This window comes from Somniosus microcephalus, chromosome 3, assembly GCF_052327205.1.
Source record: "Somniosus microcephalus isolate GS21.2 chromosome 3, FLI_Smic_1.0, whole genome shotgun sequence".
Lineage (NCBI taxonomy): Eukaryota > Metazoa > Chordata > Chondrichthyes > Squaliformes > Somniosidae > Somniosus > Somniosus microcephalus.
The window spans coordinates 182,080,756-182,099,873 of NC_140989.1; the positions used below are offsets into that span (position 1 = coordinate 182,080,756).

Below are 19,118 nucleotides of genomic sequence, written 5' to 3' on the forward strand. Positions count from 1 at the left end.
AATCTGCCACTTGCCTAAACGCAATCCCTTCTTGTGGATAGGCACGTTAGCTGCTTTCACATTAATTAAAACAGAGTAAGAAGGAGCGAGGGACACAAAGAGAAGGCGGGTAGGCTGGGTTGGTCTATGAAAAAGGGACTGGGCTTGTTGGGGCTAATGGGTTACTTTGACCTGTTCCTAAAGTTGAAATTAATTGGATCAGAACCAATCTCTATTAAAGGAACTTGTCTTAACTTGTCACACTGCTGACGCAGTGCAGTTCAGTAATATATACAAACCTAAATTACCTGCATTTAACATTTTAATTCAATATTGTTACTTTTTTGTACTATACAGTGCATCAGAACTCATTAAATATTCAGATTCATTTAGACTAGTTGAACTTTTAATAAAGCCTGACTCCGTACATAAATATATACAGGCAATTCTTTTCCTATCTCTAGTTTACATTTATGCTAACTTGCAAACTCTTGAGAAATGTTCATTAAAGATAATTAATCGGAGCCATAAATCTCCATATTGGTTAATCATTGACACACGCGGCTGCTGCCAAACTGCATTTTTGAGAGGGGGAAAAAGAGAAAGTGACTTTATGCTTTTAAATGCAGAATCATAGAATCATACTGCACAGAAGGAGGCCATTCAGCCCATTGTGCCTGTGCCAGCTCTTTGAAAGAGCTCTCCAATTAGTCCCACTCCTCTGCTCTTTCTCCATAGCCCTGTAATTTTTTTCCCTTCAAGTATTTATCTAATTCTCTTTTGAAAGTTACTATTGAATCTGCTTCCACCACCCTTTCAGGCAGCACATTCCAGATCACAACAACTCGCTGTGTAAAAATAAAAATCTCATCTCCCCTCTGGTTCTTTTGGCAATTACCTGAAATCTGTGTCCTCTGGTTACTGACCCTCCTGCCAGTGGGAACAGTTTCTCCCTGTTTACTCTATCACTATCCCATATACTTTTGAACATTATATATATAGAATATACAGCAGATAGTGTGAAATATAAATCTAACAGGTCAGTAATTGAGGCTAATGCTACAATCCAATTCATGAAGAGGGACTTGAGTAGTTATGGCTTATTTTTACTGAAGTTGAGAGGTGACTTGATAGAGACCTCTTCATAACCAACCCATCATTCCTGGTAACATCCAAGTGAATCTATCTGCACCTTGTCCAGGTTTTATATCCCTTTCTAATCAGAGGACACAGATTAAAGGTGATTGGCAAAAGAATCAGAGATGACATGAGGAAACACAGCGAGTTGTGGTGATCGGGAATGCACTGCCTGAAAGGGTGGTGGAAGCAGATTCAATCATAACTTTCAAAAGGGAATTGGAAAAGATTTGCAGGGCTATGGGGAAAGAACGGGGGAGTGGGACTAGGTCGGACAGCTCTACCAAAGAGTCGGCACAGACACGATGGGCCGAATGGTGGCCTCCTGTGCTGTATCATTCTGTGATTCTACGAGTTGATGACAATCCTTGCTGAAGCAGTGCCCTTGGCATTCTGTGTTTCTGTTGAAGAATGTAGAACAATGTGCTGGTATCGTGTCTTCAATACGCTTGTCTTCCACCTGAAGGAACAGCCAAATATTTATCTTAGACTAGTTTGAACCACATTCTTCTCAGTACAAAACCCAATATTAAGGGGACATGTTCTTTTGCCACCCCCCCTCCAATATTTCTTCCCTTCACTGCCACAGATGTTGAGACTGAAATACCACAGTCCTTCCGGGGCACTCCTGCCCCAACTCCAGTGGAATCAAAGCTGGAATTTAGGCTGGGACTCAGAAACGGCCAGTCCCAAATTTGCACAGGAGTTCCTGCACAGCCCTGTTCGGGATAGAGTCTCATCCCAAACGAGGCAAGCAAGGTGATGGGGGACGGCAAGAGTTGACGGTGGTAGTAGGCCCCACTTTGTGGGATGTTGTCCAGCCTGGGATCATGGCCTAAAACTCCAAAGAATAGGGAAGTTATTTTCTTGAATTGAATGTAGCCTCCATACAAAGGGCGGCATTGGTTGGGGGTGGGGGAGGCTATAATTCTGTTGGGGGCGGGCCAATGTTGCGCTACAATGTGGCCTCTTCAGTGGCTGGGCACCCTAGACGCATCTCTCAGGCACGGGCACCTGCTGGTGGCGTGCAAGTCACGAGACCTCCCCACCGGACCTCGCCCATTTTGCTGAGGTCAGCAGCGGACGTCCAGGGTGGGCACGTTTCCCGGCACTTACTCTAGGATGCGTCTCCACCCCCCACTCGCCCCCCACATGCAGATTTTCAATCCCGTTGACTCACAGCAGGATACGGCTCCACCAGTGCCAGCTATCTACCATACCCCAGAGCCATTCTTCATGTGTGAGCCGAGACAGAGTGCCAGCAACTCTGGCTTTTTTAAAACTAATTCTCGGGATGTGGGCGTTGCTGGCAAGGCCAGCATTTATTGGCCGTCCCTAATTGCCCTTGAGAAGGTGGTGGTGAGCTGCCTTCTTGACAACTGAGTGGCTTGCTAGGCCATTTCAGAGGGCAGTTAAGAGTCAACCACATTGCTGTGGGTCTGGAGTCACATATAGGCCAGACCGGGTAAGGACAGCAGATTTACTTTCCTAAAGAACATTAGTGAACCAGATGGGCTTTTACAACAATCTGGTAGTGCTGATAGTAGCTTTTTATTCCAGATTTATTTAACTGAATTTAAATTCCCCAGCTCCGTGGTGGGATTTAAACTCTTGTCTCCAGCTGCATTAGGCCAGGCCTCTGGATTACTAGCCCAGTAACATAACCACTATGCTACCCGTCATAAATCACAACTTCTACAAGAAGTAACTCAGGAAGTACTACTGAACGGCCAGCTGAGGGCGCCGTCCGAGGAGTATAAATACTCGGGCGTGGGCCCACCTTGGCCAGAGACAATCTGGAAACAGGAAGCTAGTGACTACTAACTAGACCTCCATGTTTTGTTACAAGTCGATTAAAGCCTTGCTTTATGTACAACCAAGTGCGTAGTGAGTCTTTATTACATCAATTTAATCGACTTGTTATCGTCTCCACGCCTTGGGTGATTCGAAACAACCAGCTGCAACTTGAACCACAGAAAGGGACTTGGGCAAGAAACTGATCCATCATGGAAAAACTCCTTAGACCCGCTCGTCTCGACCTGGACCCGAATGCACCTGCAGCAGCAAAGGTATGGAAGCATTGGTTTCGTACCTTTAGCAACTTTCTTGAAGAATGTGGGGCGGATGCCCCTAATAAGTTACGAATGCTTATTAACTACGTATCCCCTCATGTGTATGATTATATTGAGGACTGTATAGACTACGACGCTGCTATCTAAATTTTACAGCAGCTATATGTCAAGTCCCTGAATGAAATCTTTGCTCGACACCTACTGGCCACAACTCGGCAGCAGCCTGGGGAATCACTCGATGAATTCCTCCAGAAAATTCGCAGGCTCAGAAAAGATTGTAACCTTAAAGCGGTTACAGTTGAACAGTATCAAGAGGAACTAATCCGCGATTCCTTTATCAATGGGATTGCGTCCCCTTTTATACGTCAGCGCCTGCTGGAAAATAAAACCCTCAATTTACGGGCTGCTTATGACCAGGCGTGTTCCCTGGACTTGGCCAAGAAGAATGCGGACACTTATCTCCCACCACGTGCACGGGCGGCGGCTATCACCTTTAATGAGTCTTTCGATAGGTCTCGGGCGGATGCCCCCGCTGATGATGACTCTACTCTAACGGACGACGACCCTACCCTAGAGGCCTTTGCTGATGACGACCCTGCCTTAGCAGCATCCTGGCAATCAGGAAGAAAGTGTTTCTTTTGTGGAGGTACGTTCCATTACAGAAAATTTTGCCCGGCTCGTAATGCGACCTGCAATCATTGCAGCAAGAAAGGACACTTTTCCAAGGTATGCCATTCACGGGCCTCTGCTAACAAGAAAGGCCGCTCCCCTAAAGTATACCGGTCGAGAGCTCCTGTTAGCTTCACAGCTGCTATCTATGGAGCTGCTCCTCCTCCAAGAACCACTGCTAAGGCTGCAGCTGCCGAAGGAAAAATTACCCCTCCTCCCATCACAGCTGTTTTCCCCCAAAGTTTGTCCCATGCAGCCACGAAGGTTTTAGTAAATGGGCACACTCTAAGCATGCTAATTGACTCCTGCAGCTCTGACAGCTTCATTAGTAAGCGGGCTGTCAGCAGGTTAAAACTGCGCATTTATCCCTCGGACAGGGAGATTGCAATGGCTCTGACGACTCTGACCACCAATTCTTCTGGCTTCTGTCTTGTCAACCTCATCCTCAATGGTCACACGTATCCCTCCACCCGGCTCGGAGTATTCGAAAACTTATGTAGCGATGTGCTTCTGGGACAGGACTTCCAGAAGCAGCGCAAAAGACTCACTTTTGAGTTTGGAGGGTCGAAGCCGGAGCTTACCATTTCTAAGGTGCCATTTTGTGCACTCTCGGTGGCCTTACTCGGTGAGCCCTCCCTGTTTGCCAATCTCTCCCCCCGCTGTAAACCCATAGCCACCAAATCGCGGCGCTTTAGCCAAGACGACCGAGCATTTATCGAGGCAGAAATCTCTCGCCTTTTAGCTGACGGTATTATCGAGCTGTGTTAATCTCCCTGGCGGGCTCAAGTCGTCATTGTGAAAAACCCTTTAAAACAACATAAGAAATGTCTGTGTATTGATTATTTGCAGACTATTAATCAATATACCGATCTGGATGCCTACCTGCTACCACGCATAGATGACATGGTCAACAACGTTGCCAAATACAAGGTATTTTCAACCTTCGATTTAAAGAGCGTGTACCATCAGGTACCGCTGAAAGACTCTGACAAAAAGTATACAGCCTTTGAGGCTAATGGTCGGCTTTATCAGTTTCGTCGCCTTCCATTTGGGGTCACCAATGGGGTGGCCGTCTTCCAACGGGCAATGGATGGCCTAGTCCGGCAAGAGAACTTGATGGATACCTTTCCGTATTTAGACAATATCACTATTGCTGGCCATGATCAAAAGGAGCATGACGCCAAATCTTCAGAGATTTTTTGACATTCTCCGTCGTCGCCACTTAACGTTAAACGAATCCAAATCGGTGAAATCGGTGCCATCAGTGAACATTCTCGGCTACTGGGTGGGCAACGGTGTTATTAAACCGGACCCAGAGCGACTCCATCCACTTCAGGAGCTCCCTCCCCCTACAAATCTCGGCTCTCTTCGTCGGGCACTTGGCATGTTTGCTTATTACGCAAAGTGGATACCTCACTTCTCCAATAAAATACAGCCCCTGCTTCATGCGAAGTCTTTTCCATTGGAAGCAACGGCTATTTCTGCCTTCAACCTCCTCAAATGACAGCTGGAGAAAGCCACGCTTCGCTCCATTGACGGAAACCTTCCTTTTGTGGTCGAATGCGATGCATCGGAGGTGGCGATCTCGGCTACCTTGAATCAAGGTGGTCGACCCGTGGCATTCCTATCCAGAACCTTGCAGGGTAGCGAGCTCCATTACCCGCCACCCCCCCCCCCCGTCGAGAAGGAGGCTACAGCCATCATCGAGGCTGTATGCCAATGGAGTCATTTTCTTGCTCGCCGTCATTTCACGCTCATAACTGACCAGCGCTCCGTGGCCTTCATGTTGGATAACCGGAAGCGCACGAAAATCAAAAATAATAAAACTCAACTCTGGAGGATGGAGCTGGCCGCCTTTGGATATACTATCCGTTACCGACCCGACAAACAGAATGTGGCCCCAGACACCTTCACACGGGCATTTTGCTCTTCAGTGTCAACGTCGACTCTGGCGGATCTGCATATGGACTTATGCCATCGGCGTTACCCGTATGTTGCACTTTGTGCGCTCCAAAAATCCACCATTCTCAACGGAGGACGTAAAGAAAACATGCTCCCCCTGTAGGATTTGTGCTGAATTGAAACCACAATTCTTCCGTCCATCAGATGACTTACTCATACATGCGATGCAGCCTATGCAGAGGCTCAGCATAGACTTTAAAGGGCCATTGCCTTCGTCGACGCGGAACACCTACCTACTTACGATGGTAGACGAGTATTCACGCTTTCCCTTTGCCTTCCCCTGTCCTAATATGCTTACCTCTACGGTAATTAAATGCCTCGATCAGGTCTTTTCCCTTTGCGGGACGGCCAATTTTATCCGCACGGATCGGGGTCCCTCCTTTATGACGAGTGAACTTAAAAGTTATCTCTCCCAACGGGGAATCACCTCGAGTAAGACGACACCATATCACCTAATCGGCAATGGACAGGTTGAACGATACAATGCCATCATCTGGAACGCTGTCCGTCTGGCACTGAGGTCACGCAACCTACCAGACCAGCAGTGGGAAACGGTGCTCCCCGACGTGTTACACTCTATCAGGTCTCTTCTCTCCACATCCACTAATGTCACATCTCATGAGCGATTCTTCAAGTTCCTGCGTTGCTCGACAGACGGGACATCTCTACCATCATGTTTGGTGGCTCCAGGCCCTGTGCTACTCCAGAGGTTCGTCCGGTCTGCCAAGAACGACCCTCTCGTTGATGAGGTGGAGTTAACGGAGATAAACCCCACGTATGCGCACGTGCGGTACCCCGATGGCCGTGAGTCCACCATCTCGCTCAGAGATCTGGCTCCCTGCCCAACCAGTCACACGGGCCCGAATGATGAAGGATCCCACGATGATGATGTCAACACTCCGTACCCCTATGACATCGAGGGATCTGCCGGCAGTGCTACCGGATCAACTCAGGGAGCCGAACGCTCCCCGTAGGATGGCTACCCGAAATCAGGACGCCGGACAATCTCCGGCTACGACCCAGGATGAGGCCAGCTCTGCGCCTGTGGGGACCTGCACCCGGAGTCATGATATTCCCAGGCCTCCACAGGACAATCTAGACGACACGGACTCTACCGACTTATCGGTACGGGCCAAGCAACCCAGGGACCAGGACATGGTCCGGGGAGGCGTGCCTTCCGGTCACAAGCAGAAAGCTAAATGACTACAGCTATTTTTGGTCCGCCTAGTCCGTTAAAGGAAGACTGGACTTCCAAACCTTTTAGGGAGGAAGAATGTCATAAATCACAACTTCTACAAGAAGTAACTCAGGAAGTACTACTGAACGGCCAGCTGAGGGCGCCGTCCGAGGAGTATAAATACTCGGGCGTGGGCCCACCTTGGCCAGAGACAATCTGGAAACAGGAAGCTAGTGACTACTAACTAGACCTCCATGTTTTGTTACAAGTCGATTAAAGCCTTGCTTTATGTACAACCAAGTGCGTAGTGAGTCTTTATTATATCACTACCGTTCTGTGCATTTCTCTCCCCTTCATCCCATCACAGATGGCACATCTGGCTGCTCCCTGCAATTCTGTCTCTAAACCTCTGTCTTTCCACCTCCTTTTAAAAAATAAACTCCTCAAAAATCACATTTCTTGGACAGTCCATCCGAATCTCTCCCTGTCTGGCTCAATGTCCCTCACACCTATCTGGGAAGTGCATTGGGATTTTTATGTACATAAAAGCATCGGATAAATAGAAAGACAAAGACTTTCGTTCATATACCTGTAGCGCCTTCCATAACCTCAGGACCTCCCAAAGCACTTTACAGCCAATTAAATACTTTTTGAAGTGTAGTCACTGTTGTAATGTAGGAAATGTGACAGCCAATTTGCGCACAGCAAACTCCCACAAACAGCAATGGGATAATGACCAGATAATTTGTTTTAGTGATGTTGGTTGAGGGATAAATATTGACCAGGATTACGGGAGAACTTCCCTGCTCGTCTTCGAAATAAATGCCATGGGATCTTTTATGTCCACCTGAGAGGGCAGATGGGGCCTCGGTTTAATGTCTCACCTGAAAGACGGCAGCTCTGCCCATGCAGTGGTCCCTCAGTACTGCACTGGAGTGTCAGCCTAGATTGTGTGTTCAAGTCTCATGGAAGTGGGACTCTGAACCCACAACCTTCTGATTCAAGAAGAAAGAGTGCTACCACTGAGCTACAGTGGACACCATGCTTGTTGATAGGTCGCAGGGACAGCTTAGAATAACAGCAAACCCCTTGGGCATGTGACTGTCACACCCTGGTGGAGTGTGAGACCTGCAAAGCAGCTCTTGCCCGGGTCCTTGAACCTTTCCACTAGGCCTGAGCTGTTACTCATTAAGAGCTAGTTGAATTAATAAAGGGTCAGGATAATACGCTGCTACGATTTCCAAACACACATTCTGCTGTTATAAAATGGTAATATTAAACCCAATAGATTAGTGGGTATGGTAATGTAGCGGTTATGTTACTGGACTAGTAATCCATAGAATGTGAGTTCAAATCCCACCATGGGTCTTTGTTTAAGAATTTGAATTCAGTTTTAAAAATCTGTAAACAAAAAGCTGGTATCAATCAAAATTGACCATGAAGCTATCCTAATTGTTGTAAAAACCTGATTGGTTCAGTAATGTCCTGCTCTGGCCTATATGTGACTCCAGTCCTGCACCAATGAGTCTTAACTGCCCTTTGAAGTGGCCAGTTGTATCCAGGGCCTTTCCACATCCTGAAAATTACTATTTTTTAAATTGGGAGTCAAAAAGTTACCCAGAAGCTCCGGTCCTTGGAGCAGCTTGCTTATGTGGAGGCAGAACTGCATCACAAAACTGGAGAACAGCGGGGGGAAGAAGTTATCCTGACAACACAGAGGCTAAGAGCTACTAAAGGCAGTTGAGGAAACATAGGCCCCACTGATAAATTCTAACTGCACTGCAGCAACTCGCCAAGGCTTCTTTGGCAGCACCTCCCAAACCTGCGATCTCTACCACCTAGAAGGACACGGGCAGCAGGCCCATGGGAACACCACCACCTCCAAGTTCCCCTCCAAGTCACACACCATCCTGACTTGGAAGTATATCGCCGTTCCTTCATCGCTGCTGGGTCAAAATCCTGGAACTCCCTCCCTACCAGCACTGTGGGAGTACCTTCACCACACGGACTGCAGCAGTTCAAGGCGGCGGCTCACCACCACCTTCTCAGGGCAACAAATGATGGCCTTGCCAGCGATGCCCACATCCTGATAATGAATTTTAAAGAATGGAGGGTAACAATGGGGGCCTCCAGTGTTGCTCTCATTGTCTCTGAGCTTGTGTAGGGAAAAAGAGCAGGGAGAGTTCTCCCTGCGGATTATTATCCTGAAAGTGTGTGTATGTGTATACACATTGGGTGGGCACAGGATTGGTATCAGCTGTGATCTGCACCCCTGCATTCAAACAGCTCAGAAACGCTCACCTTTAAATTTCACCCATGCAGAATGGGCAGTTGGGTGAGGCCCTGGAGGGCTGTGGGCATCTGCAGAACATGTGCCCCAGCATCTTTAGGGGCAGAGGTGGTGAGGGGGATGGGAGACAGAAGGTAGATAAAAACGGAGTAGAAGCAAAGGAGATATATAGTCAGTCACTCAGACAGCCAGCCAGCAAAAATAAACAGAGAGCACGTCAGTCCTGAACACCTTCAAACATCAGCCAGCTCAATAGCAGCACTGGGAAGGGCCTGGATGGACTCTGCCTGTCCACTTTCATTGGGAGGAAACGCGAGCACAGGGGGAGCTCAAACGGCTGAGTCATCGACTTTTAACAAGTAGAAGTAATCAATAGAAAATAAAATGTGCAATGGAATAACCCAGAGCCGAGTATCAGTGGTTCTGCCGCAGTTGTTCACTGACTTACCGTCTGAGGTTTTCCACATCCTCGATGGAGTCTGGTAAAGTCAATCCCATTGTTTCGGGCAAGAGCAACACAAGGCCTCCAGAAATCAACCCGATCACCCCTGGGAATGAATGGACAGAATAGGGAAAGATTGAGTGCAAACTAGTCTTTGTAGGTTGATTTTAGTCTGTTCATTATAGCAAGATTTAAAAATGCCCCACTAGAGGTAATGGTGAATTTGTCCTGTGTAATGCATTTGCATTTATATAGACCCTAAACATGTCCTAAGATGATGTACCCCCCGAGGGAGGGGAAGAGGGGGGGAAGAGAGAAAATAGATAAAGGAACAGATACTGAACCATAGAGGAAGATGAGTTTTGAGAAGGCTTTTAAAGGTTGAGAGAAGTGGAGAGGTGAAGGGGTTAGGGAGGGAGACACCATCAATGATGGTCAAGAAAAAAGACCCTCTGGTCCATCCAGCCTGTCCCACACAAGTATGATGCCTTGTGCATCACGATACGTACACTCCCCACCCCACCCCACCCCAATCCATGTAATCTCCTGGGAGAGGTGCGAAACCACTTGAGATGAGGGCATCAAAATGACCGGCGCGAAGGTCAAAATCGACCCCGTTGGTTTTCAGTTCACTTAACAAGGAAAATAAAGTGGAATAAAAGAATCATTGAGAATATACCCCAAAAAGGAATCAGTTAGAAACTGTACTTACTCTGCATATGTGCAACTTTTGTGTAACGGAATGATTTGCTCCCTTGAAGCAGAGGGTTAAACTACTCAGTAAAAGATACTCACCGAAGACCACAAGAGGCATTTCTATCCAGATCGCGGCCAGCCTGTACACGATGAATGGGGAGACAATCCCCCCGATGTCTGATACCGCTGCACACACCGAAACAGCAAAGTTCCTGCCAGAGAACGGAACATTTTATACCCTCGACCATCATAAGGCTCACTTGTTCAAATTTCCAAACATCATAAAGCAAACACAGTTTGTTATGTTACCTGCTGACAGACTGTCCATGTAAATCTAGTATCTGCTTTCCTAAAACCATGATAGTGGCCTGGAATTTGCGGTCAGCAGCGAAGCAAAGGGATTCGCTATCGGCCCCTTGTGGGGAATTTAACAGCGGACTTACTGCGGAAGAGCCGAAGTTTTCATCAGTTTCCCTGATTTGGGTGATTACACAGGTCGCCGGCTCTGTGGGGGGAGGGGTGGGGGGAGAGTGGGGGGCACAGTGCAGCCCGTGGAGGAGCAGTGAATGACAGATCGCAACTTCAGGATTTCTGCAAGCACATGCGCCATATCCCGACGTTGCGGTCAGTTTCTAAGGCGGAATGACAGCGAACGCTGCCAGTTCGCCTTCATCTGGACCGCAAATTCTGGGCCAATGTATCTGTCTGTACTGAGAGGCGGTCTCCTTTCACAAACGTCTATTGACCTTGTTGGGCTGAATTTACTCGGCTGCTCCAAGCGGCAGTCAAGCAAGCTATTTGGAAACTCCACCGGGCCCTGGATGGAGCCTCCACCCGCCCTGCACGAGGCTACTGAGGTAGATGGCTTGGTGCTCAGGGCAGGGCCTCCCCAATGCTAGGAGCTTCTACTTCCTTGGCCCTAATTGGAGGCCAATACACCAAAGGGGGTATGGACCTGTTGTCCACCCAGGCAGGGAAGAGAAATTGGGCAAGGCCCCTCTAAATAGCAGCGGGCACGGAGAAAATCGAGGCCATGGTTGCAGTAATTGCACAGATTACTTGAGAGAATATAGGCTGAGATTCTTCACAGCGCATATCATCAGACTGCAGCATGTTGGGAAATGAGACACAGGTCTAGTTATTACATCTCTTCAGCTGGCAAAGAAATACCTCTGGGTAGAACGTCAGCTCAGAGCCTAGGCTGACCATCAACTCAGACCCCAGGCCCACCATCAACTCAGAACCCCAGCCTATTCATCAAATTAGACACCAGACCCACCATCAACTTAGACCCCAGGCTGACCATCAACTCAGACCCCAGGCTGACCATCAACTCAGACCCCTGGCTGACCATCAACTCAGACATCAGGACCACCATAAGTTCAGACACCAAGCTGACCATCAACACAGGCCCCAGGCCCACCATCAACTCAGACCACAGGCTGACCATCAACTCAGACCCCAGCCTAATCATCAACTCAAACCCCAGGCTGACCATCAACTCAGACCCCAGGCCCACCATCAATTCAGACCCCAGGCTGACCATCAACTCCAAGCCCAGGCTCACCATCAACTCAGACTCGAGGCTGACCATCAACTGGACTCCAGGCTGACCATCAACTCAGACCCCAGGCTGACCATCAACTGAGACCCCAGGCCCACCATCAACTGAGACCCCAGGCCCACAAATAAACTCCGACCCCAGGCTCACCATCAACTCAGACCCCAGGCTGACCATCAACTCAGACCCCAGGCTGACCATCAACTCAGACCACTGGCTGACCATCAACTCAGACATCAGGACCACCATAAGTTCAGACACCAAGCTGACCATCAACACAGGCCCCAGGCCCACCATCAACTCAGACCACAGGCTGACCATCAACTCAGACCCCAGCCTAATCATCAACTCAAACCCCAGGCTGACCATCAACTCAGACCCCAGGCCCACCATCAATTCAGACCCCAGGCTGACCATCAACTCCAAGCCCAGGCTCACCATCAACTCAGACTCGAGGCTGACCATCAACTGGACTCCAGGCTGACCATCAACTCAGACCCCAGGCTGACCATCAACTGAGACCCCAGGCCCACCATCAACTGAGACCCCAGGCCCACAAATAAACTCCGACCCCAGGCTCACCATCAACTCAGACCCCAGGCTGACCATCAAATGGGCCCCAGGTTGACTATCAACTGAGACCACAGGCTGACTATCAACTGGACACCACGCCACCATCAACTCAGACACCAGGCTGGCCATCAACAAAGACCTCAGGCTGACCAACAACTCAGACCCCAGGCCCAACATCAATTCAAACCCCAGGCTGACCATCAACTCAGACCCCAGGCCCAACATCAACTCCGAGCCCAGGCTCACCATCAGCTCAGACCCCAGGCTGACCATCAAATCAGACCCCAGGCCCACCATAAACTCAGACCCCAGGCTGACCATCAACTCAGACCCCAGGCTGACCATCAACTGGACCCCAGGCTGACTATCAACTCAGACCCCAGGCTGACCATCAACTGGACCCCATGCCACCATCAACTCAGACACCATGCTCACCATCAACATAGATCCCAGGCTGACCATCAACGAAGACCCCAGGCTGACCAACAACTCAGACCCCAGGCCCACCATCAACTCAGACACCAGGCTGACCATCAACTCAGACCACAGGCTCACCATCAACACAGACCCCAGGCTGACCAACAACTCAGACCCCAGACTGACCCCCAGGCTGATCATCAACTCAGAACCCAGGCTGAACATCAACTGGACCCCAGGCTGACCATCAACTCAGACCGCAGGCCCATCATCAATTCAGATCCCAGGCTGACCATCAGCTGAGACCCCAGGCCCATCATCAATTCAGACCCCAGGCTGACCATCAACTCAGACCCCAGGACCACCATCAACTCAGAACCCCAGCCTATTCATCAAATTAGACACCAGAACCACCATCAACTTAGACCACAGGCTGACCATCAACTTCGAGCCCAGGCTCACCATCAACTCAGACCCCAGGCTGACCATCAACTCAGACCCCTGGCTGACCATCAACACAGACACCAGGACTACCATAAACTCAGACACCAAGCTGACCAACAACACAGACTCCAGGCCCACCATCAACTCAGACCATAGGCTGACCATCAACTCAGACCCCAGGCTGACCATCAACTCAGACCCCAGGCCCACCATCAATTCAGACCACAGGCTGACCATCAACTCCAAGCCCAGGCTGACCATCAACTCCAAGCCCAGGCTCACCATCAGCTCAGACCCCAGACTGGCCATCAACGAAGACCCCAGGCTGACCAACAACTCAGACCCCAGGCCCAACATCAATTCAGACCCAGGCTGACCATCAACTCAGACCCCAGGCTCACCATCAACTCAGACCCCAGGCCCAACATCAACTCAGACCCCAGGCCCAACATCAACTCAGACCCCAGGCTCACCATCAACACAGACCCCAGGCTGACCAACAACTCAGACCCCAGGCTGACCCATCAACTCAGGCCCCAAGCTGATCAGCAACTCAGAACCCAGGCTGAACATCAATTGGACCCCAGGCTGACCATCAACTCAGACCCCAGGCCCACCATCAATTCGGACCCCAGGCTGACCATCAACTGAGACCCCAGGCCCATCATCAATTCAGACCCCAGGCTGACCATCAACTCAGACCACAGGCCCACCATCAATTCAGACCCCAGGCTGACCATCAACTCCGAGCCGAGGCTCGCCATCAACTCCGAGCCGAGGCTCACCATCAACTCAGACCCCAGGCCCAACATCAACTCAGACCCCAGGCTGACCATCAACTCAGACCTCAGGCTGGCCATCAACGAATACCCGAGGCTGACCAACAACTCAGACCCCAGGCCCAACATCAACTCAGACCCCAGGCTGACTATCAACTCAGACACCAGGCTCACCATAAACTCAGACCCCAGGCCCAACATCAACTCAGACCCCAGGCTGACCATGAAATCAGACCCCAGGCTCACCATCAACAAAGACCTCAGGCTGACCAACAACTCAGAACCCAGGCTCACCATCAACTGGACCCCAGGCTGATCATCAACTCCGACCCCAGGCTGACCATCAACTGGACCACAGGCTGACCATCAACTCAGACCCCAGGCTGAATATCAACTCAGATCCCAGGCCCGCCATCAACTGGACCTCAGGCTGAATATCAACTCAGACCCCAGGCTAACCATCAACTCAGACCCCATGCCCACCATCAACTCAGACCCCAGGCCTAACATCAACTCAGACCCCAGGCTGACCATCAACTCAGACCCCAGGCTCACCATCAACACAGACCCCAGGCTGACCAACAACTCAGACCCCAGGATGGCCATCAACGAATACCCCAGGCTGAACATCAACTCCGACCCCAGGCCCACCATCAACTGGACCTCAGGCTGACCATCAACTCAGACCCCAGGCTGAATATCAACTCTGACCCCAGGCCCACCATCAACTGGACCCCAGGCTGACCATCAACACAGACCCCAGGCTGACCCATCAACTCAGGCCGCAGGCTGACCATCAACTCAGACCCAGGCCCATCATCAATTCAGACCCCAGGCTGACCATCAACTCAGACCCCAGGCCGATCAACAATTCAGACCCCAGGCTGATCATCAACTCCAACCCCAGGCTGACCATCAACTCAGGACCCAGGCTGACCATCAGCACATACCCAAGGCTGACCATCAACAGAGACCCCAGGCTGACCATCAACTCAGACCCCAGCCTCACCATCAAGTCAGACCCCAGGCTGACAGTCAAAACCAACCCCAGGCTCACCATCAACTCAGACCCCAGGCTGACAATCAACTCAGACCCCAGGCTGACCATCAACTGGACCGCAGGCTGACCACCAAATCAGATCCCAGGCTGACCATCAACTCAGACCACAGGCCAATGAGCAACACAAACCCCAGGCTGACCATCAACTCAGACCCCAGGCCCACCATGAACTCAAACCCCAGGTTGACCATCATCTAGACACCAGGCAGACTGTCAACTGGACCCCAGGCTGACCATCAACTCAGATGACAGGCTGACCATCAACTCAGACCACAGGACCACCATCAAATCAGACCCCAGGCTCACCATCAAATCAGACCCCAGGCTGACCATCAACTGGACCTCAAGCTGACCATCAACTCAGACCCCAGGCTGACCATCAACTCAAACCCCAGGCCCACAATCAAATCCGACCCCAGGCTGAATATCAACTCAGATCCCAGGCTGACCATCAACTCAGACCCCACGATGACCATCAACTCAGACCCCACGATGACCATCATTCAGAACCCAGGCTGACCATCAACACAGACCCCCGCGCACCTTCAACTCACACCCCAGGCTGACCATCAACTCAGACCCCAGGCTGACCATCAACTCAGACACCAGGCTGATTATCAACTCAATCCCCAGGCTGAACATCAACTCCAACCCCAGGCTGACCATCAACTGTACATCAGGCTGACCACCAAATCAGAACCCATGCTGAACATCAACTCAGACCCAAGGCTGACCATCAACGGAGACCCCAGGCTGACATTCAAAATCAACCCCAGGCTGATCATCAACTCAGACCCCAGGCTGACCATCAACTCATTCCCTAGGCTGACCACCAACTCAGACCCCAGGCTCACCATTAATTCTGACCCCAGGCTAACCATCAACTGGACCGCAGGCAGACTATCAACTCAGACACCAGGCCCACCATCAATTCAGACCCTAGGCTGACCATCAACACAGACCCCAGGCCCACCATAAACTCAGATCCCAGGCTGAACATCAACTCAGACCCCAGGCTGACCATCAGGTCAGACCCCAGGCTGACCATCAACTCAAACCCCAGTGTTACAATCAAAACCAACCCCAAGCTGACCATCAACTCAGACCCCAGGCTGACAATCAACTCAAACTCCATGCTGACCATCAACTCTGACTCCAGGCTGACCATCAATTCAGAAACCAGGCTGACCATCAACTCAGAACCCAGAACCAACATCAACTCAGACCCCAGGCTGACCATCAAATCAGACCCCAGGCTGACCATCAACTCAAACCACAGGCCAATGATCAACACAAACCCCAGGCTGACCACCAACTCAGACCCCAGGCTGACCATCAACTGGACCCCAGGCTGACCATCAACTCAGACCACAGGCTGGCCATCAACTCAGACCACAGGCTGACCATCAACTCAGACCACAGGCTGACCATCAACTGGACCACAGGCTGACAATCAACTCAGACCCCAGGCCCACCATAAACTCCGACCCCAGGCTCACCATCAACTGGACCCCAGGCTGACCATCAACTGGACCCCAGGCCACCATTACCTCAGACACCAGGCTGACCATCAACTCAAGCCCCAGGCCCAAAAATCAAATCCGACCCCAGGCTGAACGTCAACTCAGACCCCAGGCTGACCATCAACTCAGAACCCAGGCCCACCTTGAACTCAGGCCCCAGGCTGATCATCAACTGAGACGCCAGGCTGACCATCAACTCAGACCCCAGGCTGAACATCAACTCAGACCCCAGGCTGAACATCAACTCAGACCCCAAGCTGAATATCAACTCAGACCCCAGGCTGACCATCAACTCAGACCCTACGATAACCATCATTCAGACACCAGGCTGACCATCAACTCAGAACCCCGCGCACCTTCAAATCAGACCCCAGGCTGACCGTCAACTCAGACCCCAGGCTGACCATCAACTCAGACACCAGGCTGACCATCAACTCAGACCCCAGGATGACCATCAACTCAGACCACAGGCTGATCATCAACTCAGACCCGAGGCTCACCATCAACTCAGACCCCAGGCTGACCATCAACTCAATCCCCAGGCTGACCAACAACTCAGACCCCAGGCTGATCATCAACTCCAACCCCAGGCTGACCATCAACTCAGGACCCAGGCTGACCATCAGCACATACCCAAGGCTGACCATCAACAGAGACCCCAGGCTGACCATCAACTCAGACCCCAGCCTCACCATCAAATCAGACCCCAGGCTCACCATCAAATCAGACCCCAGGCTGACCATCAACTGGACCTCAAGCTGACCATCAACTCAGACCCCAGGCTGACCATCAACTCAAACCCCAGGCCCACAATCAAATCCGACCCCAGGCTGAATATCAACTCAGATCCCAGGCTGACCATCAACTCAGACCCCACGATGACCATCAACTCAGACCCCACGATGACCATCATTCAGAACCCACGATGACCATCATTCAGAACCCAGGCTGACCATCAACACAGACCCCCGCGCACCTTCAACTCACACCCCAGGCTGACCATCAACTCAGACCCCAGGCTGACCATCAACTCAGACACCAGGCTGATTATCAACTCAATCCCCAGGCTGGACATCAACTCCAACCCCAGGCTGACCATCAACTGGACATCAGGCTGACCACCAAATCAGAACCCATGCTGAACATCAACTCAGACCCAAGGCTGACCATCAACGGAGACCCCAGGCTGACATTCAAAATCAACCCCAGGCTGATCATCAACTCAGACCCCAGGCTGACCATCAACTCATTCCCTAGGCTGACCACCAACTCAGACCCCAGGCTCACCATTAATTCTGACCCCAGGCTAACCATCAACTGGACCGCAGGCAGACTATCAACTCAGACACCAGGCCCACCATCAATTCAGACCCTAGGCTGACCATCAACACAGACCCCAGGCCCACCATAAACTCAGATCCCAGGCTGAACATCAACTCAGACCCCAGGCTGACCATCAGGTCAGACCCCAGGCTGACCATCAACTCAAACCCCAGTGTTACAATCAAAACCAACCCCAAGCTGACCATCAACTCAGACCCCAGGCTGACAATCAACTCAAACTCCATGCTGACCATCAACTCTGACTCCAGGCTGACCATCAATTCAGAAACCAGGCTGACCATCAACTCAGAACCCAGAACCAACATCAACTCAGACCCCAGGCTGACCATCAAATCAGACCCCAGGCTGACCATCAACTCAAACCACAGGCCAATGATCAACACAAACCCCAGGCTGACCACCAACTCAGACCCCAGGCTGACCATCAACTGGACCCCAGGCTGACCATCAACTCAGACCACAGGCTGGCCATCAACTCAGACCACAGGCTGACCATCAACTCAGACCACAGGCTGACCATCAACTGGACCACAGGCTGACAATCAACTCAGACCCCAGGCCCACCATAAACTCCGACCCCAGGCTCACCATCAACTGAACCCCAGGCTGACTATCAACTCAGACCCCAGGCTGACCATCAACTGGACCCCAGGCCACCATTACCTCAGACACCAGGCTGACCATCAACTCAAGCCCCAGGCCCAAAAATCAAATCCGACCCCAGGCTGAACGTCAACTCAGACCCCAGGCTGACCATCAACTCAGAACCCAGGCCCACCTTGAACTCAGGCCCCAGGCTGATCATCAACTGAGACGCCAGGCTGACCATCAACTCAGACCCCAGGCTGAACATCAACTCAGACCCCAGGCTGAACATCAACTCAGACCCCAAGCTGAATATCAACTCAGACCCCAGGCTGACCATCAACTCAGACCCTACGATAACCATCATTCAGACACCAGGCTGACCATCAACTCAGAACCCCGCGCACC

General features: G+C 50.9%; 1 protein-coding gene across 1 annotated transcript in view; it reads right to left on the bottom strand.

The window, feature by feature from the left end:
* Positions 1 to 806: 806 nt before the first annotated feature.
* LOC147121615 (solute carrier family 22 member 2-like) overlaps positions 807 to 19,118 on the bottom strand; it is a 215,305-nt gene continuing 196,993 nt past the window's right edge. Inside the window, exons 9-11 of the mRNA XM_085977978.1 lie at positions 10,524 to 10,636; positions 9,735 to 9,834; positions 807 to 1,576 (exon numbers count right to left, since the gene is read on the bottom strand). Coding sequence (XP_085834104.1) covers positions 1,465 to 1,576; positions 9,735 to 9,834; positions 10,524 to 10,636 — 325 coding nt within the window. The 3' untranslated portion in view covers positions 807 to 1,464. The remainder of the gene's footprint in view (positions 1,577 to 9,734; positions 9,835 to 10,523; positions 10,637 to 19,118) is intronic.